Source organism: Ostrea edulis, chromosome 10 (assembly GCF_947568905.1).
Source record: "Ostrea edulis chromosome 10, xbOstEdul1.1, whole genome shotgun sequence".
NCBI classification, from domain to species: domain Eukaryota; kingdom Metazoa; phylum Mollusca; class Bivalvia; order Ostreida; family Ostreidae; genus Ostrea; species Ostrea edulis.
Genome location: NC_079173.1, coordinates 14,339,498 through 14,366,686, shown reverse-complemented (window position 1 = coordinate 14,366,686; position 27,189 = coordinate 14,339,498). Strand labels below are relative to the sequence as shown.

The window sequence follows — 27,189 nt, the reverse complement described above, 5'->3', positions numbered from 1 at the left end:
GTTCTTTTCAATTTGAAACAAGAGTTATAACTCTTTTACTACCTAACTTCTTATTCGACTTTATATTTATATCATACCTTTATCTTGGTAGTACATGAAACTGATGGAAACAATTCTGCGCCGTAAATTTCTTGAATGGTTGTGTATTTCTGGAAGCAGGCATTGCATATAAAATATTTAATAATTTCAATTGGTTCAACTCACATCAAGCAATTGCAATGGCACTGGTAAAATAATCTAGACAGATTTCCCAGGAACTAGTTAGTCCATGGATGATATATAGAACGGTGAAATGAAGCAGTGATATCTGACCATAAGGATATATTTTATTTCCCATTCAATATTATTCACCTTGGGACATATCCAGCCGTACGTAAAATGACACCAAACCTTCAGTGTGCATGGCGTTCAAAGCTGTAGTAATGAGGGCTTATGATCATATAATTTCGTACATGACACGTCTGTATTATGTTATTCACGTCATTCCAACAAACATAAAGAAATTATGAAATAAATAAACACGTGTTTGGACTTAGAAACGTTCGCAGAATTGCAGTTCGTTAATCCCTATGGGCACGAATTGTGCTCCATTATCAGCTGCCCTATTTTTATATTCTTACGAAACGGAGAATTTTCAAAAGCTTCTTCATGAGAAGAAACAAATCTCTTGGTGTGGCCTTCAATTCGACATTTAGATATATTGACGACGGTTTATCTATTAACAGTAATCATTTATGTTTACAAGCTTCTATTACCCAAACTTTCTGTTCACTGTATCCTGTTTTTGCTGTCATCTAATATCTGAACAAAACATAAGAGTGACTGAGATTGAAAATTGTCATTTATCACTAATACCAAATGACGAAAGAAATCTTCAACAGAAGATACTGTGAGGGAAATCAGCTACACTGTAATACAATTCTACATCAAAGTACATGCAAACCTATACGCCTCAAAGTCTGATTTCTCCAATAGAAGACAAAATAACGAAAATAATGATACGCTAAAAGATTACAAATAAAAAACATTTAAAAAAAAATACGACAACATATTATACACAGTATTATATCGGCACCATCCGAGGTGAGCAGAGAGAATTAAATTGTTTGGTTGTGCAGATGAATTAAACAATGCAATTAACTTAAACAATCATTTTTGGCCAAGTTACACAACGTGCAAACGGCTTTATAAGATGGTGAATGGCTACTGACAAATAAGTTACAGGGATTTAAACAGTCTGCATTTCGCCAATTATATGGTCGTTATAAGAAAAGTGATGATAGCGAACAGTGATCAATCTCATAACTCCTGTAAGTAATACAAAATAGAGAGTTGGGCAAACACGGACCCCTGGATATACCAGAGCTGGGATCAGGATCCCTGTCGACCGGTCACACCCGCCGTGAGCCCTATATCCTGATCAGGTAAACGGAGTTATCCGTAGTCAAAACTAGTGTGCCAAGAACGGCCTAACAATCGGTATCAAACAAGTCAGATAGCATTTTACCCAGTGATAGGTTGTATAAAATTTAATTTGCCAATACAATTTGTGATTGGCTAAAGTGCTGTCTGACATGTTGCATACCAATTGAGACTGAGTTTGACTACGGAGTACGGACTACTCCGTTTATCCGATCGAGATAGGGCTCACGCGGCGGGTTTGACCAGTCGACAAGGGAAGCTTACTCCTCTTAAGTTCCCGATCCTACCTCTTGTTTCAGCGGTCCGTGTACATTATGAGCTACTCCTTTGTGAAAGGTGAAAATAACGAGCAGTAATTAATTTCATAACAACAGGTGTGGCACGATATAGATCCCTCCCTGCTCAAAGGCCGTAATCGCCGAGGATAGGCCTAAATTTTACAGCCCTTCACCAGTAATGGTGACGTCTCCATATGAGTGAAATATTCTCGAGAGGGGCGTTAAACAATATACAATCAATTTCATAACGCTTTTGAGACAAACAGAATATTTCACATGCATTGATTAAATTAGGTTTGTTCAGTCTAGGAGAAAACAGTTCAATGGAATAATTTTTTGAGCAAGTTTATGTGTTGCACACATCAAAGATGCCGCAAGTATGAAATAATAAACACAATACGATGACAACCGTTTTGCAACTGTTAAGGTTGATCAAGATTGTAAAATAATCTCAAAGGAAAACAAACCAAGACTTTTATTCCATTTATCCTTCATAATATACACATATTAGTAGTTTATATATTACCCATAAGAAATGAAATCCAAAAATTGTACATCCCCGCTTCATGATTATTGTTTCCAGGAACCGGTCTGATTCTCTATCATGTGGGATCCGGGTTAGAATAGGTCCTCACATCTAAGTCGAGGTTTATTGATTCGTTACAGTGCATGCGAGGTAACGAATCAATAACCATTGATTTGTGAAGATGAGGTCCTCAGTACCCCTTGCTTGTCGTAAGAGTCAACTAAATGGGGCGGTCCTCCGAATGCGACCGCAAAAACCGAGGCCCCGTGTCGCAGCAGGTGTGTCACGAAAAAGAACCCTCCCTGCTAAAAGACCGTAAGCGCAGAGTATAGGCCTACATTTTGCAGCCCTTCACCGTCAATGGTGATGCCTCCATTTGAGTGAAAAATTCTCGTTAAACAATATGAAATTAGTCAACCTAACATAGGACACCTAACAAAACACATCAAATTTGAAGGTTTCACATTTAATGTCGACCGTCCGGTGATGGAACAGTAACTATCTGTTTTAACGATATACATATAGTATTCAATCTGCACGAATTTCTTCAGATTATTCAAATGAACATGTATCGTGCACGGGTGACATGATTTATTATTGTCAGAAATAGATTCACTTTTTATTTTGAAACTGGGTGGGAACCCCTTTCTGACAGAAGACAAACAGATAAATTAACAAATATGTTTAAAATCCATAACATTTACATGTGTAGTTCCCCAATATCTGAAAGAAATTTGCCCAAATATTCGCAGAAATTTATCATCATATAATACCCGTAATTCTAGCGACTACACACTTTTTAGATGCATACTTGAATTATGTAAAAAGGCATTTATTCCCGACACAGTTTGAAAATGGAACTTGCTGAGCTCAGAAATAAAGGAGACAACTCCAATTGATAAATTCAACAAACACATTAAAATAACACCCTCAAAACCAGCTTTATACTATTCATATGGCCAGCGATATGTTAATATTATTCATACCAAATTAAGATAATCTTGCATTTTAAATATTGATCTTTATCGTAAAAACATCATTGCCTCTCCAAATTGTACACGTGGTCATATTGAAGATGCCTATCATTTCTTCTTTGCATGCAAAAGATACACTCAAGCAAGAAATTGTTTTTTTAATGAACTGCTTCAGCTAAATGATATTGCTATTGTCGATACCCACCTTTTATTATGGGGAAATGAGTGTTTTTCAAATGATGTAAATTTTTATATTTTCAGAGCAGTTCAGAAGTTTATTAAGAACTCTAACAGATTTTAATCGGACCTGTATATCATAATTTTAAATATGTTTTGCATTTTATGCCTGATTATGTACTTACATGAACCTAAACATTCATTGTATATTATCATACTTGTACATTATAACTAATATTATAATTTCTGTGGTACGACAATCTTTATTTGTACATGTATGTATAACATAATATATTTTGTATACGGGAGAGGTTGTCTAAGTTGCTAGAACTTATAACCAATCCCTTTGTATATTTATACAATAAAATATGTTCAAATCATCAAGTAGGAAGTTAGCCCGAAAGAAAATAAGACCGGTTATATACTGTACCATTACAAAAATATAAATTCCATATAGAGCTCAAAATGCGTAATCAATACTTGCATCATGCGAGAATATCGCTGTAAGAGGTATATTAAAAGTCCATATACTAAAAGGAATGAAAATACCTCAGGCTCAGGCGATGATCTAGAACGATGATGGGTGAGCTTATAGTAAAGAATAAAACCGGATCGGTACAAACAGTGTTACCCTGAGTGAATCCTTTAGTGTTTACAAGCAATAATCCAGCATAATTCCGCCGCATTCTCGTGTTTATTGACAAATATCTGACACTCGGCTGATCTTGGCAGAAAGTTGTCGATTTTCAACAACTCGTCCGAAAATTACGTCCGGTATTTTAGGTCACTCAAGTGACTTATTGCTAATGGGTCTTCGTCCGCCGTGCGTTGATGATTGAATTATTTTAACTGTTTATGACTACCCTTCCAATTCTGTATAAATTGGGTATCTTTTGGACAAGGAGGACATAAGTGACTCTGGGGCCTTAGGGACATAGTAAAAACTACCAACAAACATTGACCAAGTTTCAAAATTCTTCTCTACAACTGCACATTTGTAAGAAAAACACAAAATTTATATCGATATAGAGTAGAAAGACGTCTACCAAACTTATAAATTTCATGATCCCGGGGGTAGTGTTTTTGTTTGTTTCGTTGTTTCACGTCCCGTCGAGAACTTTTCACTCATTGAGATATCATCGTTTCCACAATTTAAACATATGCTTAGAGCTTACTGCCGTAGCAGTGAGGGATCTTTAACACACCAACGCCTGCCACGACTACGGGACCTCCTTTTTAAGGTCATGTCCGAAAGACTTCTAAATGCCGAGAGTTTGGCGAAGGAGCCATCACTACCGTAAGGTGTTTTTATTGCAGACAAACCAGTTTACGTTTCAACTCGGTTTTTAAAACTTTCCATTTATTTTACAACCGATTATGAACCAGTGCAAGACAACAGCAGTTTCGTTTTTTCATTTGAACTGAAACTAGTTTCTGGAAAGCTTGAAACCACCAATGGGTGCGGTTTCGGCGGTTTTAACTCTGTTCAACATTGTGACTGCAGAAGTCTTAATACTAGAGTTCGGCACTTGACCGTATTAAGCAATTTTTATTGACCATCCTTGCTGTGAAAAATTCATTGAAATTAATTCAGAATATAGTACACACAGGGGCTAGGCCCGAACCCTGTGATACCATAAATATAGAAAGGGGTCTAACTCTGGTCCACTCGCTTCAAATGCCTAAAAAATCTTAAATTAGGTAAGCTATGCGTAATTTGCTATTCTCCTTGCATAGATTAATGTTTTAACTACTTGCATGCCAAATTTCAAGTCTCAGGTTCTTAAAATAACAAAGATATACGTCATCTTTCTCTCGATTTTACTTGTTTATTTTTACTAGGACATTTACTGGTCCAGGTCACGGAGTCGTTTCTCGCCTATGACTCAGACTAGTGTGGAAGATTTCGGACCTGTCAATTAAAATTTCACATCAATTATACGCTACTTACTTCCTCATATTTTGATAATGTTCTTCGTGTAGACGTTACACGACTTATTTTCCTCAGCAGCATCAACTGTTGACAAGATCTGCCATTTTAATGAAAGCACTAAATACCCGATAGACTTAAAATCTCAAATACCTTAAAATTTATCAAAACATTATTCTTGTGATATTGCACCTAGAGAAGGAAATTGAGTATTATTTTTTGGCTTTCTTAATTTTTTGATTTTGTTTATTTTATTTCATTTAGATTATTTTTACCCATTATCCCCTTCTTTAAAGTTTTTGGTATTTCGGGTCTTTAGTACGTTTCTAAAAATAGCAGTTAGAGTCAGGAGTTGGTGTTTTATAAAATAAGCGACCCAGATACAGCGAACATAAACAACTTTATTAAGGTATGAGGAAGGAAGTAGCGTATAATTGATGTGAAATTTTAATTGACAGGTCCGAAATCTTCCACACTAGTCTGAATTTCGCTGCTGTCATAGGTGAGAAACGACTCCGTGACCTGGTCCGGTAAATGTCTAGTAAAAATAAACAAGTGAAATCGAGAGAACGATGACATATATCTTTGTTATTTTAAGAACCTGTGACTTGAAATTTGGCATGCAAGTAGTTAAAACATTAATCGATGCAATGAGACCGGCAAATTACGCAAAGCGTGCCTAATTTTAGATGTTTTAGGCAGTTGAAGCGAGTGGTTAGTTTTTTATCTGGACCAGAGTTAGACCCCTTTCTATATTTATGGTATCACAGGGTTCGGGCCCAAAACGGGCTTAGCCCCTGTGATAGTACAGACAAAATGCATTTCACAAAATTGAAAACTGGCGCCTCACACACCCCTAATAGATCTGCAATTGTTTGTAGCGTTTGCTGTGTAAAAACATATTTGACATAGATCAACAATTGTTTTGCAACTGTGGTTTTCATACAACCTTCTTGATCACCATGTAATAAATATGGAGCTAACTTAATAATTAGGGACTCACCGGTGTCTATTCTAGACCTGTCATGGGAACCATCCTTTTTATACAAGGGTACTGTTGCCTCAGCATAATTTGTGACAAGCCTTCTTCCTTTGTCGCCTTTTTAATGAGTATTAAGAATTGGGCAAAGGCATATTTACATTCGAAAGGTTTCAGAAATGTCTTCTGATGGTACAAATAAATCCTTTATCGCCTTTGTAATTAGTATAAAGAACTGGACATGCGCATATTTACATTCTAAAGGTTTCAGAAATGTCTTCTGATTGTAAAAATAAAGGACATAGGTATACATAAGTGCTATGTTTGATGTTTTAGTAAAAGAAACTTTCCATTTCGTGTCAAACCATTAAACCATCAAACAGTTTCGAAATCGTAGAGAGCTATTTTCAAACCAGTTTGTGATCAATAAATTCGCTTCAAGTTTGACACGGCCTTAGCGTGAGCGAAGCTCGAACTCACGATCTCTCGTTCTGACTTCAATGTTGGGCCCCAACTTAGGATATGCTTTTATATGTAGAAAATCTAATTTACGTCTTCTTTAATTTATTAATATTAGATTGAAACCGACTGGATATTGAAAAGGAGCAGGTATTCCTTTACTAAACTTAATTTCCATGATCACAGGGGTAGAGGGTTTGGTACCAGGGTGAGGCCAAAATGTTCATAGTGATTAAATTTCCTTATCATTTGAAAGAATTCTTTAATTTTGGTCATACTAAATAAAAACTAACTATCTAAATACGATGCATATTTAGGAAAACCGAGAGGGGATATACCAAAATTGTGAATTTCGCAACTCCAAGGCGGGTTTAACATATTTATATAGTTTTGATATGATATCCATCATATTGTGTCTTTCATCAGAATGGGTACTTTCGGAGGTAAAATTATGTTGTTGTTTTTTGGTTTTGTGCAAAATAACATAATAATCTTGTTTGATACTGCTGCTGACTATTAGAAGTTAATTCAATATACGAAACAGGACATTTATTGAAGATCCCGTAGCCAATAGGGCTAGTGATACTTTTAAATAATACTCAGGTGATTAATAAGGTGCAGTACCAACCTGACACCCAAACAGTCCCAGAAAGCAGTCCCTGGGACTGCTCTCTCAAAAAAGTGGGACTGCTCTAGAAAGCAGTCCCAGCAGTATCCTGGACTGCTTTGTTCAGCCAAGCGTGAATGAATCACGTGATTCATTATGATTGTCATTGTGATGATTGACAAGAAAGTCCCTTCATAATTATTTAAATCTGTCTAAATGTTGTAGTGAAATTGAACAATTTTACAATGCTGGCAATAAGTAACCCATATCTAACCAATCATTTACAAATAAGAAATACGTGTACACGTAAGTGGAAAGCAGTTTTTGCTAGTTTAATATAGATGATAAGTGAATAAATCATTAAGGCGACTTTAAACACATTATTTTCAACAACCCAGTCATTGTGGTTATCAGACTTATAAACACTGCATGTATCACTCGTATTCATAAACTATCATTTTGTTATAAATTCATGAAAAAGTGTCACGCAAGTATTTTGAATATGTGCTGTTTTCATGTATAATGTATTGTTTTTCTCTTTAATTACGTTGTAAGTCATTTATCTTCGATTTCGACTACCGTATTGACGAGCTCCAGCGATTATCGACAATGTTTATTGATAATCTCACTGTCGGCTTAGCTCCTCCCACTAGTTACTACTGGGACTGCTGTTCGGGTTGTTTTTACTGGGACTGCTGCGGGACTACTAAGCAGTCCTGTCTGGTTGGTACTGTATCTGGGTCAAAATAGCCCGGGGATCACATTTACAGACACTTGCTATATACAATTTTTTTCTACCTCCTTTTGAAGAGTTCCATTCTTTACATTTTAAAATTTTTGAAGAACATTGGGGCATGTTTCAAAGTTTCCTTAAGGCAGAGTATTTGTTGATAGTTATGCACCAGCATGATGCACCAAAAGCATTGTATTAGTAGATGTATGAAAAGAATTCATAAGCGATTACAGAGTGTCTCTATCTGGGAAATCTCTGAAAATAACACCCACCCACCCCACCAAAAAACCCTACTAAGTTGATGTACTTCACTTAATTCGGTCCTTCGGATGAGACCGCAAAAACCGAGGTTCTGTGTTACAGCAGGTGTGGCACGATAAAGATTCCTCCCTGCTCAAAGGCCATAAGCGCCGAGCATAGGCCGAAATTCTGCAGCCCTTCATCGGCAGTGGTGACGTCTCCATATGAGTGAAATATTCTCAAGAGGGACGTTAAACAATGTTCAATCAATCAATCTTATTTCAGTGTGTAATGTTGCTATGTTTACATAGTTTGCATATATATTTTATATTTGAGACCTTTGATAAAATTTGGCTTATCTATGTAAAAGTCTACTAACATTTTGGATCTTTCAAATTTGTTCACATATATACACATGTACTGACCCATTATGTCGAAGCTAAACTTTAGCAAATCCCAGTTCTATATAGACTGTTTGCTAATGGTCGGAGTCTACCTGAAGAAAGGATTAAAATGATTTATTACATTGAACTGATGGATATCTACAAGGGAAGCAGTGGCGTAGTCACACATTGTCGCAATCCTTGTCGGGAAATACAACAGATGATGTTACACTTGCTATTTACAGAAGTTTTTGTCTTTTACAAATAATATACTGGCATATGCTTAGTGTGTATGCTCGAGAAATCCATCGAACGCTGTGCTTGAATAAAGAAATAGACAACGAAGACTACTGAAAAAAGGTTTCTTTTATTACACGTTAAAGGTACTACACGAATGGAATATCATGTATGGTCCAGAGGGTCATCAAATTTGGGAACTCCTTTCTCTTTCGTATGTTTACTAACATGAATGGGAGAGAATTGGTCGACACAAATCGAACCTTCGTCCCGCTGTGGCCACAGAAAATATACGGGGTCTGGTCAACTGTCTTTCAAATTATAGGAGGAGTTTAAAAGCACGTGACTTGCCTAAGGTCAAAGTTCATCACAGTCCCGTCTTGAATGCCTCCATTATTATGTCCGAGACACTGCTGTCTTCTTCTGTGATGAATTTAACCCACTCGCTGACAATGTCCCTGAGAGGCACAAGACCAGATGGAGCTTTATACAAAGCAAATGCCTTCCTGATGAGTTCTTCATTTTCGTGACCGAATGCCTTGAATGCATAAATGAACTCATCTAGTTCGATTGAGCGATCCTTGTTGGTGTCAATAACATCAAAGATTTCATCGAAACATTTCTGGATTTCAGCCTTGAAGCCTTTCTTATCCTTGTTGTATGCCGCTTTTAAGCTATCCACAAACTCATCTTCCGAAATTTCTTTTCCTGGTCCGGTTCGGAAAATGTACGTGTTCCACCATTTTTCAAAGTCGACTTTGACTCCTGTGGCCTTATCGCCTACGAGTTCGTGGAGGTTGGTAAACTTGTTTCGAGATTCCTCGACGTCTTCAAACGAGATCTTCCCATCATGGTTGACATCCAGGGATGTGTACCAGATCTTCCACTTTTTTGTCAAGTAGTCCATTTTCTGAGTGGACTGCAAAGAAAGTCAGACATATGAACAGTGATTTCTCATATTTATCTCGGATATTTTTCACCTACATGTATGTTGTGCTTCATTGTATTTTTTTTTTCATTTGAAAACAATTGATAGATCTATATTGTAATAGCTACTTCATGCGGATTCTTTCGTATTGTTAAAAGCATTTGTAGGTGTACAAAATTTAGATATAAATCCACAGGTACTTCAGTTGTAGGTGATCTTACGTGTTGCTTTGAAATATACCGCGAATGAGCGTTTCCAAACTTAACATTGTTCATCCAGTGTATCATTCTATGGATGGTGATAGATGAGCCATGGATCATCATTTACCCAGTTGTGCATTAGACAATGTAAAGGTGATCTAGACTAGCTTTGACAGTAGAATGGATCTAGCGCTGCATGGCCCTAAGGGCTGATTTATCTGGCTTGCTCTGTGTCGCCCTAAAGACTGATATATTGCTGTCGTACTCTGTATCACCCCGAGGGCTTTAGCGGGGCTCGAACTCGGGACCTTTCGGTTACGAAGCAAAGCCCCTCCCACTACGCTACCACGGCTGGTGTCAATTACACCAATGTATCTATTAATATCTAGTTCAATGTATAAAAGACCGGCCGTAGTGATTCATTACAGAGCGTTCATTTTGTGATCGGGAGGTCATTAAGTTCGAGCCCCACTTGTGCCATGGCAGCGTCATACCCAAGATGTTAGCATGGCTAGTGATTGCTCCTTCGCCACACATTCGGTATTTAAAAATGAGAATCATGGGTCCTTTAGATACGACCACACAAAGGAGGTCCCGTGTCGTGGCAGGTTCATGCCCATTAAAGAATCCTTCACTGCTACAGCACTGAGCGCTAAGCATAGGTCTAAATTTGTGGAACATTTTTGAAAGGACGTATCACAAATAAACAAACAATAAAAATGAAGAAATATGAAAACCACACAAGTAACACAACAATATCTAAAAGACTAAAAATGTAAAGACTTAAACCCTATTGGCACGCAAAAGATCGTTTCCCTGATTTTCGAAAGGGTAGGCTCACTGGGGTCCGTCAGGGAAACTCAAACACTCACAACCAAAATGGGCAAACATTTCATTTAATTAGTCGCCGTAAAATGGTTGCAATATTGCCAAAACGGCGTAAAACCATAATCAATTAACAATCTTAACCGTTAAAGCCCATGAACCTCTTTGAAAAATGGCATTTACCTGTAGGTGAATAAAACGAATCAACAGATAAAATTCATAATAGTCATGAAATTCTATCATGTGGCGTTAGACTGAAATAAAATACACTTCTTTGTAATCCCGCTTATTGTATTTTTCCATTAATTTCTTGATCTATTTGGAGAACATATCATGTTACATATGAATTCGGTACGTTTATTTTACCTTAAAGGATTGCGCCATATACGTAGATTGCCTCCTCCCATATGCACGTGGATTAAAATTCCTCAATGCATGAATCAAAAAAGGGTTTCGAATAGACCGAAAACTTAACATGGCTACATAAAGAGGAAGCTGTGAGATTTTTGTTCGAATGGGATTTTATCAGATATTGACGATAAGTAGAGACAGTCGCTGTAATTCCGTTATACAATGTACCTAACATGTCAAACTCGCCGTCTGTCGTCAGTTCTCGATTACCATAGAAAAATAAAGACTATAATTTTCATCATGTACTAGGCACGATGGTGATTTTCCACGATAGCCATATTGGCTCACGGATCGTTCTGAAAATATTACACTTTATTATCTGTTGTATAGCAGTCCTTGATAATCTCTGCTGATCTCATTTGTTGTGACAGTCACTAGTTTCTCGATTAAAATGAGATCAAATTATCTTTCTTTTTATCCCTAGATCTAGTATATAGTCTTTATTATATACGGCTTGGCCCTTCCCTTCTTTCGTGTTCTTGTGAGGTAAATAAAACCTTTTTCGTTTGTCCTGAGGAAGAGACAATTCGTCCTTAGGTTCATGTAGAACCGGTACGAACATTTCCGGGACGACCATTCCCTTCCACGGAACAAACGAACAAGTTCTACATAAGAAAAAGCAGTATATCAAAAAAGCTAGCGCTAAATCTACCAACGCATATACACATCTACACAACACAACTGCATTTTAATTGTTTTGCCTTGCTAATCAACAAATGTTTTAATAATGATATCAGTGAAACATTCAAAGTCGTGTCCTGTAAGAGTTGATTTGTGCACTGATTATCATTAATTAACTCGCCCTCCTTGTAGTATAATTACGTCATCCATTATTATCACTTCGCGCTATCTGGACCAGCCATCGGACGGATATTCAATTCAAATTAGGAATTACAATATATTATTATAAATGCAATTTCAATTATTTTTTATGCTTTAAAAGTTTTGTAGATCTACTAATTGGTAGAGACTAGGAGCGCAAAGCTGTACAAATTATTGTAAGTTATTTTTGTTTTATTTCTAAGGTGCGCGTGTGTACGTTGTGAAGTAATTGAGACTAGAACACCCAGTACGCAACGGATCCTCAGCTCCTTCATAACCCCTTTTTACAGTTAATCCGGGCCCAAAGACCACAAGCTAAGAAAAGACTTAAGTCAAAATGTTGATAACTTCTATCTTAAGATTAATCACAGATGTTTTAAAAAACTGCAGGTTCATTAAAAAAAAAATTCAAATGCAAATATATGCTGAAAACTTTATTTGCTTGTGAAAATTATTTCAAAAGTTAGCTGGATTTGAAATTTAGACTTAAGAATATTTTCCGTTTATGGTCTTGAGGCCGAGTCTCTGTCCAACTCTTTGGAAAAGTGCAGGGAACACAGGCAACTGTTTTTATTATGTAAGAACAAAGTCCTCGAGAAGACAAATATTTGTCCATCTTTACCTTCCTTCGCAAAACTGGAAAAAAAACACGCAGTCCACGTTCCTTCTCCTGACGACTGGTTTACCCTTATACGGCATATAACTCCATACTGAACTGTTATCTGCAATTCATTGAAGTGATAATTGACCATTCAGTTTAACCTGATTACAAAATGGCTAATACATATAGCTGCTTTCGCATCGTCGTACTCGAACTCGCATGTGACGTCCCGCATAATGGCGCGTAAAAGTTCGTCATTTTCATACTAAAGCTCGACGCAAAATATTTCCTTCAAAACATATTTAAATTTATTTTTGGCATGAAAAGAATTAAGTTTGCACAAAAATTAGAATATTTAATAACATGCGATATGTTTTTTTAAAAAAATGTAAATAGACAATGCTTTTTTCATTAGAATCGATCAGAAATAATTCAAATAGATAATAAAAAAGTTACATGTATATATCGACATACATATGGTTTTTATACCGCATTAAGGTACAATTTTTTTTTTGGTATGTCGCGGTAAACCGGTATATTGTGAAACCCCTTTATAATATATAGAAGATATTTAATATTTTCTTGTCGGATATAGAATTTATATAACGAGTGAGACAAGATTTGTTTTTATATCTTCACGAGTGCGAATTACGAATGATGGGAAAAAAATCCTGTCTCGCACGTGAAATAAATTCTGAATCCAACAACAAAACATGGATTTTTTTGTTTATTACATTTTCTTTTGGCTGTCTCATTATTGAGGTTCAAACCACATGTAATACCTTAATTAAGAAAGATACAATTTAAGATACTCAATGTACATCGAAAGGACAGTGAATTATTTGGAATGATTTAAATCAAAATAAATGTTTATATCAACTAATGATGAAAGTGAAATAGATCAAATTCCCATGAATGGTAAATCATTAGAATCTGACCTTTCTGCCCTTGAAACATTTTTCGGGAAGAGTTATGATGGCAGAAATGAACTTGGGATCCTCAAATCACCCTAGAAACTAAATTTGGTTGAAATCCGACAAGGTTAATTTTTTGGCAGCCATTTTGAAATGGCGGTCATTTTGAAAATTGAATGGAAAAAAATACTGATGCTAGAAATGAACTGTGGAACCTCAGTTGACCACTAAACCCAAATGTCTGAGAGATTTTAACACTTAGAACTATTTCTGTATTCGGTGGTCATTTTGAAAATGGCGGCATAAAAATTATGCTGGAAATGGTCCCGGGGTCATCAAATTACCCTAGAAATAAAATTATTATAACTGTAAATCTGATCATTATTATAACTGTAAATCTACATAAAGAAAACGGATTAATTTAAGTTTACAACTTATTTCCAACTCCTATTGCAATTCATTATATCTCTGTTGTAAATCATCTTCATTGTTCAATGTACTGCATATACCTGTTTATATTGCAATAAAATAATGTTTACACTACACTTTGGCGTTATTAGGCATCCAAATTTGAATTGGCGGCTGTTTTGAAAATTGATTGCATCCCTCCTCATGCCCCCCCCCCTCCCTCAACCCAAAAAGTTTGAATTGGATCTGTTTAAACACTTTCATAAAATCGCGCGGACAAATTTCTCACTAAAGAAGAGGAATGATAAACGGAACAAAAACAATATGTTTCCGACACTGTGTTGCACATTGGCTGGAGGTGCGGTGTATACGCATGCATTATATTCCTGACGAATAATGAAACTAGATAGATCATCCCCTCATGCATATCTACAATTAAAAGTTTATTTCTTATATTTACATTAAATTTTCATTTTTATCAGAATCCCTAGCCAATTAACATAGACGTACTATATTTATATCTTCTTTTTTTTAAATGCAAATTTTTAATATTTTTAATGTTTTTTATTTCGTTGATTTTTAACATTTTACATATGTACATAGTGCTCTACATCCTAAAACAAACAAACGAAAAAAAAAACCAAAAAACCTTTAGCTATCGATCTTGATTATAGTTTTTTTTATTTTGATGATTTTACAGATATAAGATTTGATGTCATACTGTCATTCAATTGTGTTTTATTCCTCTTCTTACCCCTATAAATCGCTCTAGAGTAAATTGTTTTATATGAGGCGCTATATGAGTTATTATCTATACTAATACGCGCATTGTTTACACTGTAATGAAATGGCGATCATTACAATTTGTAGAGATATCAAAGACAAAAAACATTTGACAGCCATTTCCTCATGAATGCGATGCGGTTGTGAACAATGCACTTATTAATAAGATAAATACATGTATAGTACGAACATTTTCACGGCTAGGAATTCCGACAGATATGCCCACATTTATTTTCAAATATGAAATATATTTCATAAATGTATATATACTAATAAATGATTTCATAAGAATATTGCAGAATTTAAGACAACTCCAATTTTTTAAAATCATTTCTACCTCCGACATTGAGGTTGCATTCATTCAGTCTTATTTGTGAGATTGAGTGTATGTGCATATGTTGGTGTTTTGGGGGTGTTTTTTTTTTTCGATGGACAAGATTACATTAACTCTACGACATGGATTTCATTCAAACTTTCACAAAACGATAGGATCAAACCTAATCCGAGATTCCTCTGACTCTTACCCCCATTATTATATTGTGACATCTGCGGGAAGCGAGGGTAAGAGTCAGAGGAATCTCGGATTAGGTCAACCCTATCGTTGATTAGTGGTAATAAACATTTAGGACCGTTGTGGGAAAGGCGATAAGTGCCTGTTAAACATGTAGCTACAGTTTTTAATCGCCGACACCTTAGCTATTACCATAGAAGGTGTAGGTACGATTGTTATGAAGAAAAGTACATACATTTGGAAAACACATATTTTTATTTTATAACCCACGGTACATAACAAAAAATAAGGGGCAAAAATGTTTATTAAAAAGAACGTTCATGTAGAGATCGGTCGACCTTGTACTTTTTCGTCATGACATCAAAATCGCACACTTCAACTCAATCTAGTCCTACGCAAGATGATGAGACTTTTTAGAACTGTTAGAAAATAGTTTTATCGATCGATAAAGGACTGATATTGTAGTGTTTACCATGGCCCGGCCTGACAATATTTTGAAGTACAACAGGGAGTAGGAGGTATATATTCATTACGTAATTTGTAAGTTTTAAACTCCGGATTCAAAAGCCTCGCGCACGTAGTCACGTTTGGAGCTGTCTTCATCGGTGACGAACTGGACCCAGGCGGAGACGATATCTCGGAGTGGTACCATCTCATCTTTAGCATTAAAAAGTTTAAATGCTTTTGTAACCAACTCCTCATTCTCGTGTCCGAATGCCTTGAAAGCAAATATGAATTCGCTAAGTTCGATGGAGCGATCTTTGTTTGTGTCGATGACGTCAAACATGACGTCAAAGCATTTCTGCATTTCCTCTTTGAAGGCTGCTTTGTCTTTGTTGTAAGATGCAGACAGACGGGAGAGGAATTGCTCTTCAGAGACTTCGCCACCAGAGGCTGGAAGGATGTAAGTTGTCCACCATTTCTGCATATCCGCTCTCACGGAATCGGCCTTGTCGCCAAGGAGATGATGAAGCTCGGTGAATTTATTTCGAGACTCCTCAACATCTTCTAGGGAGATTTTGCCGTCATGATTGACATCAAGAGATTTGTACCACATTTTCCATTTCTTTGTCAGGTAGTCCATTTTTGTTTGATTGTCTGAAAGTAAAGAAAAATAATTATATAAAGAAAATGAAATCTAACAACGGGCCGTTCAATTTCAATGCTTCACACATGCACAATCATGTAGGTGGTCAGTTTTAACTTTATATCAGTATTCTTCAACACTACTTTCAGTTTGAACTTTTGAATAATGGAAATAAACTGCAGGTAAAATTGTTTTGACTGTGGAAAAACATTTATTGCAATTAATGAATAAAAGTCACGAAGAAACGAGTTTATACATCTTTTAAAACCAAGAGGTTTTTTGCCAAATCATGCATGTATCTGTTATTTGAATTGAACTTGTTGCCATGAAGTACCACTATTTCTGGAAACAGCCGCAAAAAGTGTTGTATACTCCAATTAAAAAGTGTGGTTGCAAATATTTACGAAGTGTTTATCTGTGCCTAAATGTGGCACTATACAGGTACTTCAAATAGAAATCTCTCTCCGCAAGATCGTACAAATACCAGGTTGATTTGCAGTATTGCGGTGAGAGGAATTACTAACACGGCATTGAATCTCATGTTCCTTCAGGATAAATGCACCGAATAAATGTGTAGAGGTTTATAATGAAAAACATGTGTAGCAGATAAATTGCAAGGTAAAAAAAAATCACGTTCAGTAGTTAACCCGCTGACATCAATTCCGAGTCAAAGGATAATCGTAAGTCACTCCAGAAGCCCTGAATCGCTATTCGTTTGATTGCTTTATATATATATAAAAAAAAAGGGGGGGGGGGCTATAAAGGTAAATGCAACGATAAAGATAAGCATCAGGGTACATGTAGTTTCCGAAGCACGATATAAGCTTCCATTTAGATTGAAAGAGCTTTCACATAATATTATACCTAATTCAAATTTCACCTGGTCACTGCTTAATCATTGGTTGCTAATCATATCAGATATATCACTAATATTTATTGTAAAAGTTTAAGGGGAAAATATAGGAATTTCAGAGAGAAGTATAAAGGAAAATGGGTTTAGTCCGTGTGGGAAAACTAAGCTGATGTATATAAAAGGTTTCAAAAATATATAATCATTCAACTTCAAGCAGAATTTCTATAGTGAAACTGAAATTACAGAAAAAGAAATAACAATCGTGTTTGCTAAACGAGTGATATATAATTAATGCTAATTAGTCTTTAGCCCGAAATCTCCACCGTGATGCAGGCGAAACAACAGATGGTAAATTTATTCCGATATAACGTGCTCTGAGTAAATAAGAGTGTCGTGTTCATCGTTTATAAATAAACAAATTCTCGGTAGATACTCCCGATGTATCATCGTTCGCCACATGACATATGTGCACGTGGGGATTGACCTCACGAGATGTTCTCGGTTAAACGTCATCCACACGTACCCGTTCTCATCTACATAGTACGTATTGATTAATTCAGTATTATATGGATTATAATAGAGACGCCACCAGGTATATATTTTGCAAAATATATGTACATGTGCATTTGTTCCATGTGTTTTCTTAAGCAAGTTGCCGTGAGGGTGCTTCATGGTACCATAGTCCATAATTAACTCTCACTTATTACAGTCAGAATTACTTTTTTAAAAGTCTAAATCGACTAAAACCTATACTCAAGAAATGAAGTATGTGATATTATTTATTACTGAATGATTGTGTGTGGTATTAGAAAGTTTCATTCGCTCCAAAAAAAAAGGGGGGGGGGGAGAGAAGCATAGCCCATAAGGTGAGTAAAGCCAAGTTAATAAATGAATCATTTTTGATACCGAATCAACATTTATTTTATGCTGCTTTCATTTGCAAGAACACCGGGGATTTCAATATACTTTGTTCGATTCTTTTGATCCTGACGTCAAAATATTTTTAGAAGGGAAATGCTTGAGAGGTTCCGCAGAATTGGAACACATAAATACGATACATATATTCACCAGTCAGGTGACCGAATAAACCAATGAAATTCTTCTATCAGACCTTTAGAATGGAGTATAGTAACTCTTGATCTTTCGATCTCGCATATTCCTGTACAATATACTTTCAAGTTCGAACAATAGGCTTTTTGGATAATAATAAATAGAAGAAAATGTTCACTGGTCAATTTAAAAAGACATTGAACAAGACCTGGTAATTATTTTGCAGTTATTATATATAGTACTTTACCATTGTTTTTCTCTGTAATCATAATAAATGTCATATTCTAAAAGTACCTGACAGATTAACAATAATTTGGTGTAATGCTCTGGTGAGAACTAATAATGCATAATCATGGACTATGGGCAGTGAAAATAATCTGCGAATGATATGTTGATCATCGCGATCAATTTAGGTATATATGTACATGTACAATGGCGGTTATGCAAGGGTTTGTGCAAATGTTTTTATCACACCTGGTTTGTTTTTTTTTTGTACTGATTGTATTAGAATTCCATTTGATATTACTAGTCTCGTAATAGATTGAGTGAAAGACACTCGAAGGGACGTAAACACCAAAACGTTGAAAAGTCATTTCTTCTGCATATTTCGTTTCTAGTCTAGTCTCCCTGTTTGTTGAGGGATATTACAATTTACTTCAAAAATCCCCAAAACTGAAAAAAAAACAAGAAAAAAAAAATACGATTGAAGATCTTTGACACAATCGTATGTATATTGATTTGAATCCAGTAAATATTATTTCGGTATTGAAAATTTTACAACTGCATGACTGTAAATATTCTAAAAAGTAGCGACTAGAATTCTGGACCTTGGTTAATGTGTAATGCATTGTAATCATTACAGATCTGAAAAGTAATAAGCGGAAATGGACCCATTTTTTTTTCAATTACAAGTATTTGTAATGTCATGCATTACTTTCATAAATACAAGTAACGACCATTACTTTTCAATGACATTTTTTGATTTATGAAATATTTATAGTGTTGTATTTTCTAATGAATCTGATTAAAGCCACTAGCAGGGTGTTTGTTTAAAAATTAAACAATCATTCTAAAAAAAAAAAAAATTCTTTTAACGTGCTATTTAATGGGATTGATAAATACTCTAAACGATTTATTTAATGCAAAACTTTTATGAATATGAAGTCAGATATAAAAAAAAAAAAGCTGGCTAAAATTTACTGTTAATTTAAAAAAGATCAGATACATGTAATTTTAAAGTGTCACCTGAAGAATCTACTCCCAGTACCTGGGAAGAGACCACCGACCTTCCGAAAGTAAGCTGGGAAACTTTCTTCCTTACCGGCGCTAGCAGGATTCGAACCCGCGCTGACAGAAGTGAGAGGCCACGATGCTCTAACCACTCGGCCACGGAGGCCGCAATGTAACTATAATATACTGGATTACATTTCAAAGCAATTGTAACTGTTTTGTACACCTAGTATAGAATTACGGACTCACTACTGATTTAAACTACGGCATTGAGTTAGCAGTTCTCGTACTTTGGTGCCCTGTAGTGTGAATGGATTACTATAAACGTTTTGGGGAATTCTCATTTTTAACATTCAATGTGTAAAACTTCAGACTCAATATTTCTTTCTTATCGTTAGATCAACAGGGGATGTTTACTCCTCCTAGGCACCTGATCCCACCTCTGGTGTGTCCAGGGGTCCGTGTTTGCCCAGCTATCTATTTTGTATTGCTTGTAGGAGTTATGAGATTGATCACTGTTCGTTATCTTCACCTTGCACCGAAAAGGATACCCCCCAATTGTGTTTCTACTTAATTGCGGATGTACATGTAAATGCAATGGGAAATGCGGTTGTGAAACACTTCAATATTTGGTTTGTTAAACGGGATATGAAGGTAACAGGCATTGCAGAAAATGCATATTTAATTTTTTTTTTCTGCAATGCTTGTTACATGCGACTTCATATAACGTTTAACATATCAAAGAAAAACATTTTATATATTTCTGAATTGTCTTTTAAAAATATATATATAAATACTTTTAACTACGTAAATTATAGATATTATTGACCTGTAAGTTATTCAAACGTAACAGCTGAAGATCACTTGACCTTGACTCGTCTCCATATTTGGTAACGATTTCCATATTTAAACGACTATTTCAGTCCAAAAAGGTCAAACTCCAAACTAAATAAAAATAAACCACCGTTTGATATAAGTAATTGTTATTTAATAGTCTAATTTCAAATAAGATGGGGAAAATAAAACCATACAAAAATACTTTCCAACAATTTCAACATTGTTGCTAAATTGATCGCGGCGTTCGTGGAATTTATATATTCACAAGCGGACAGATGGCACTAAAAACCTGGATCTAATTAGATTGAAACAAAATATGTCTTTATAGTTGCAAATATCAAGCAATGGCAGAAATTAAGCAGAATACACATCGACAATGTAGATAGTATACTGTGACTAAGAAGACCGATCATTGACTATGTAATATGATCTCTACTCTAACAGATCAATAAATTAGACATTTCTATCTTCAAAAGATGAGAAACAATGGGTCATGTTTCCGATCTTAGATCTCGGGGACACAATGGAATGAAATGCAATGTACAGCGTACATGACGTCTCTGTAAAACTTATCGATGTGTGCAAATATTGCGTCATTAGAGCATTTGTCAACGTCACCAATCCACATGTAATTTTACATGAAAGGTGATCATCATTTTTGTAGAACGAATGAATTAATTCCACAATTAGAACGCCCAAAAGTGCAAAATAATAACATACAAATGTAAAGGTTGTAGTAACAGTGAAACAGACAAACGAAAACGTGTGCTGAAAATCTGTTAAAAGAACACAAAAAATGAGCAAGAAAAGCGAGGACAAAGAAAATACATGCTTGACATAAGACAGACATTATAACAAGAACTTGTCGCGTCTGTCTGTGTCTGTATTTGTCATTGCAAGGGGACTTTTCGCTGCAAGACACAGCGCGGACAGATCACCGTGCCTTGGCGCGTGGGCCATGGATTGCGATCACTGATTCAATCTCGGATACTTAACACTAATGAATAAAGTTTTATTATATAAACTCCAATATTAATGATCATCAACCGTAACGGAAATACTGGATATGTATCAAGATCTTTGTCAGAAGAGTGCAAGTTGTCTATTTGCAAGAGCTATTTGTGCAACTCAATACCCATGTTGCAGTAATTAAGCATATGATGTGCACTAGTGCTCCTTGGAAGAAATCACATCTGTAGCCAGTTGCCAAACGTCAGTATGTTTCCAAATGGCTTATACCTCTAATTATTACGGCGTATATGTATACACGTAGGGGTGAATGTTACTTGTCTGTGCATATTTTCCTACTGAGTGGATAAGCCAAACGAATTATAAATGTAATATGTATTTGCAGTGTTACTCATAAACTTTTGTTAAAACTAATCACATTTGGCTATCGTGTAGAACGTGTAATAATAGCATCGTAATCCATGTTGGTAAAATTGTCTCAAGTACCAAAATGACGTTAAAAATTTTCATTACGTGACATCTACATTTGATTATAAGAAGGTCAGGGCAACCTGTCTGTCACAAGGTCCGACTGGATTCTGCTGCTCTAAGCGTTCCATCAAACACAATAGGCACCCAAGCAAAACTGATGCAGTACTTACCGCATATGTAAGTCACGTGATATATATTCGAACCAATAGCTGAACGTGTATCTTGCAAGGTTCAGGAAGGTTGAATCGCGGACCGTTCTTGGTTAACTCCAAGAAATTCGAGATGCAATTCCATTTAGACGTTTAAATGTCGAAGTAGTCGAAATCATATACATATAAACTTACAAACAAAAGAAATGAGAAAATAACCATACATCAACAGAAAATGAAGAATAGGCGAAAAATATACATCATTGTTAGTAGAAAAATAAATATGAGAATATACGAGGGGAAATGACAGTTTTGACGATTCAATAAAACATTTATACGTCCCACTGCTGTTTACAATTAGATTCCCATGCATATACTGATTATGGCAGCGTGTTTTGTGAAATAATCGATACAATTGTTATTAAAACTCCGTCATCAGCTCCCTTAGAAACCATTTTGTTTCTTGGTAAAACACAGCTGTCAAAAAGACCTGAATTATCGACGGTTCTCCAGAATTTCAATTCTACTTAAGTCAAATTCAATCAAAACTTAAAATTCCATCTAGTAAATGACAGCTACATTTTTTTATTTAGTAAGGCTAAACTGGTTGATATAATATACCGATATAGTATGCATGTCCGACATCAGTGATAATTGTAAAATATCCATGCACTTAGGTATCTATAAATTCATTAATAATATTAAGAATTGCGAAATTATTTTTTTCCCCGTGGTGTACGCCATTCACAGTAATCTGAGAATTATCTTAAAAATTATTAACAAAATCTATACTTCTTAACCAGTCATAATTTATATTCTACGATTTCCAAGCCAGCCGAGAGCAACCAGAGTAACTTTTCTTCCTACGTAAAATAAAACCCCTAATCCCATCTCTGTTTCTTTTTCCTATGAATAATTATTAACCACGCTAATTGCATCTTTTTGTCAAGTCACAGCTAATCATATACCCTTGCTTCTTGTATCTGTGAGGAAGGTGTAATGTGTTAACACCGTTTCTCTGTATATTCGCTACGCACAGACTAATTCCAACCATCTGTTCAAATGAGAAACCTCATCTCTTGCATTATTCATTGTTTTTGCTGATTTTCGTTTTTTACAGGAACTATATTTACATATGTTCAGGATTGAGGAGGGGAAAATTCACTGAAAGTAATTATTTACATGGCAAACGACACCACTCCACGCGAATTATCTATACACCTATATTTTTTCGTAATGCTGCGTTCGTGATAAGATCGATATAGACTGTTAGTATCACTGGTTCCCGGTACATAATTTTGAAGAAATGACAGATGACAAAATATGACATTATTTTCATTCACTGTATTTTTATGACAGTTCATAGTGATCATTCTACTTCATGATACATGTAAAAAAAAAAAAAAAAATCAGTTTATCGTACGTGTAGAATTCTAAAGCACAAGAGATTTTGATTTGATTTTCATTTTTTTTTAGGGAAGGGGTCTTGATAATAAGTTTAACAAAATACAAAGTTTGTTATTAATTTTGTTTTCTTCACAATATTTCGATTAAAATATATTAGATATTATCCATAGAAATTTGTTATTCTGCAGTGCTAGATTACGATAAAAGTTGTCAAATCAGCAAACCAACAAAACCTCATGAAAAAAAAAAAATACATCACACTCCAAAATCTGTTCCCCCAAGTATTTTATATAAAATATGACATATTTGTAAATATGTCAGTGGGTCTGGGTAGGATGAAGATGACATATTTCTAAATCTCTGTCGGAGGGTAAGGTTCTGGGTCTGGATGGAAGGATATGGGTAGGGTGATTACTTAATTGTACTTACGAAGTAAATAAAACTAACAACGTTAATCCGGAGCGACCCCTGGCGTCAAGATCCCTGAAAAGAGTGAGTTGATGTGTCTTCGCGCTCTATTCGACGTCAACTGGCCTTTCTATGTAATGACAGAAGTACTATAGCCGGCTTAATCAATTCTGATATCGTATCAGTGTATGCCCACCTTTCATGGTAAAACATTTAAGCAAAGGGGTACGATGAGGGAGAACCCGTTGAATGGGTTTTACGAACCACCATTACATACGCTACTTGTATACAGTGTATGTGAATTGTATGGGGGGTTCACTATGTTAATTGTCTATATTATATCTAGCATATGCAGTATTGCGTTTCTCCATCCCTTGAGAGCCTCATTAAAATAGATTTCCAATGTCAATCAGAGGTATATTTTAGCTTGGATTGGATACATGAGGCAGATCAATACACCCCTGGGAGTCCGAGGTCACGTGCTCCGGAGTTTATTTGGGGACACACAAAAATGCTTTGAGGCTTATAATCAAAACAACACCTAGGAATTTTGATGCGCATCCTCAGCCTTGGCCGACAACTAATTAAAGAACTAAACGCAAAACATACGGCGAAGTAATTAAACCTCCTATCTCATTATCGCAATGGTTCTGTTTTTGTCTATGTGCGAGAAAATACAAGTGCAGTAAGTAAAAGTGATACGATTATGTTTTTAATACGATTAAGATTCAATATGTAAATACAGTTCCAGACCTCCCCGGATAGCTGAATCCCGCTTATCGTTTAATCAACCAGTAAACTGGATACATTTTTAAAAATCAAAATACGCCACCATGTGGCAAATTGACATGTTAAACACTTGAAAAAAAAAAAAAAAAAAAAAAAAAAAAAAACTAAAAATTAATCATAATACACCCTGCCGTGAACCATTCGTGAATATTGGCAACTGTCAGTTACAGTTTCACTTTTACTGAAGTTGTGTTTTAAGCACAATTTATTAAAGAATTAAGTTGTTTTTGTCTTAGATGCTCGAGAATTTTTCACCCAAATGAAGACGTTACCAATGCCGGTGAAGGGCTGCAAAATTTAGGTCTTTGCTCAGCGCTTACGGCATTTGAGCAGTGAAGAATCTTTATTTCGTCACACCTTTTGTGACATGGGAACTTGATTTTTGCGACCTCATTCAAAGAACCGCCAGGGGTACCGAGGACCTATTCTAACCACCCCCACGGGATAGTTGTTTGTGGACTTTGACCATAAGGTTATCCAAATATTTCTAAAGAAGTTTTTATACATTTCTATGTAAAACTGTCATCCATTGTTACACTTCACCAGATTCAGGTCATCATTAACAACTTAAATGAATTTCCAATGTTTTTGTTTTAAATATCTTTACCAACTGTAATGATACATGTAGCCATTTCCGAATGCGGTGCAGATGTCAATGTGCGTATGAATTTTGTTGAATATAGTACATCTATTTTAGTGACAGGGAATTCCAACAGAAATGAAAAAAAAAAAAATGTAAATATAGAAGGAAAAAATTCATTTTTGAAAAGGGTATGAACTGCAACGCTTCACATCGGAATAGTTTTCATGAAGCGCTAGCGCACTTCATGAAGTTTGCTGGCATAAAGCGTCACAGTTCTTGCACTCATGCATTTTCAAAAGTGAAATTTACATGTACATCTGACGTAGCACCATTATATCGTGGTTTTCTATGGAACTTTTAAATAGATACATGTAGATATATAGTAGGTACCCATTTCCTGACAATATATATAGAGTTTTTCTATAAGCATTACATTTCTCTACAAAATACTTATCACGACAAACTTTAATAATTGTGTAATCGAGTGGTGCTTATTAAATGCGCTAAAATAGGTACATTTATACAGGAAAGGTATTTTCCATTTACGTATTAGTACTAACGTATTTTCATAAAAAAGAACAGTTTTTTATGGTGTAGTTTGATTATTCATCGTGTTAATACTGTCTTACTAAATGGCTAATCTAAAACTAGATACACTTATATGTAGATTAGAATTTGTAGAGAAAGAAACCAAATTCTAAAGTTCGTCATAAAATATGTATCATTCACCTAGACATAGCATGTATTTTGTATAAGGTGCATGCGTGATCTGTAACGTTGGTTAGGAAATATGCCAAAGTGTGCATTCAGCATGTATATTAATTAAGCGTTAGTTGGTTGTATATTGTTTAACGTCCCACTCGAGGATTTTTCACTCAAAAGGAGACATCACTATTCCCGGTGACAAAATTTAGGCCTATGCTCGGCGCTTGCGGCTTTTGAGCTGGAATGGATCTTTATCGTGTCACACCTGCTGTGACACGGAGCCTTGGTTTTTGCGGACCGCCCAATTTAATCGCCTCTTTCGACAAGCAAGAGGGTACTGAGGACCTATTCTATCCGGATCGAAATATTGGGAACGAAGATACTATACTATTGTACGTTTTGAATTTATATCATGTACTAACAAGAGTACCCCCCGCTTACCCCAATCTCCCAAAGGGTGTTGTTAATAGGTATAAATTATCTCTTTCTCGAGTGTAAAAATATGGTATGCCTTTCTAGAAGAAAATAGAAGAAGATATAGTTCGAACACAAATCCATGGCATAAACCTTTAATTTTGACCTTGAGATCAAAGGTCAAGGTCATAAAGAGTTCATGAATGTACATGACACATAGTCTCATGGTGATACACCCATGTCTTATGGTATGACTATGTCAAAACCCTATTATCAATTTTGACCTTGGGGTCAAAGTTCAAGGTCATATAGAGGTCATGAAGGTACCCGACACATCGTCTCATGGTGATACACTCCTGTGTCAAATATGGTATGCCTATGTCAAAGAACAAAGAAGTCATGACCCTGACACGAATCCATGGTAAAAACCTTTAATTTTGACCTTGAGGTCAAGGTCATATGGAGGTCATGAAAGTACATGACACATCGTCTCGTAGTGATACACTCATGTGTAAAATATGGTATGCCTATGTCAAATAACAAAGAAGTTATGGCCCGGACACGAATCCATTGTAAAAAAAAAAACACCTTTAATTTTGACCTTGAGGTCAAGGTCATATAGAGGTCATGAAGGTACTCGATACATCGTCTCATGGTGATCCACCTGTGTGTCAAATATGGTATGCCTAAGTCAAAGAACAAAGAAGTTATGGCCCAGACACGAATCTGCACATACAGACGGACGGACAGACAGACAGACAGAGTGATTCCTATATACCTAAACTTCGTTCGGGGGGTATAACAATTAATTAAAACAGAAAAGTATTCATTGGCAATTACAATATCATAATTGATCAAGAAAAAAATATTACTAGAATATTTAAACACA

General features: G+C 35.6%; 1 protein-coding gene across 2 annotated transcripts; it reads right to left on the bottom strand.

Annotated features, from left to right (window-relative positions):
• Positions 1-9,056: 9,056 nt before the first annotated feature.
• LOC125666857 (sarcoplasmic calcium-binding protein-like) lies at positions 9,057-24,001 on the bottom strand. Of its 2 annotated transcripts, none has more exons than XM_048900185.2 (2): positions 23,831-23,991; positions 9,057-9,864 (listed from the first exon to the last, which is right to left on the bottom strand). In XM_048900185.2, exon 2 carries the CDS (start codon positions 9,850-9,852, stop codon positions 9,313-9,315), a length of 540 nt encoding a protein of 179 aa, XP_048756142.1. In that variant the 5' UTR covers positions 9,853-9,864; positions 23,831-23,991; the 3' UTR covers positions 9,057-9,312. The 2 variants fall into 2 exon arrangements, with proteins under 2 accessions (XP_048756142.1, XP_048756143.1); XM_048900186.2 differs by lacking the exon at positions 9,057-9,864 and adding an exon at positions 15,585-16,446 and having other exon boundaries at positions 23,831-24,001.
• Positions 24,002-27,189: the final 3,188 nt, after the last annotated feature.

What these genes read in the sequence shown, in the direction of transcription:
- LOC125666857 (XM_048900185.2), bottom strand. Translation starts at nt 9,852, where the DNA reads ATGGACTACTTGACAAAAAAGTGGAAGATCTGGTACACATCCCTGGAT.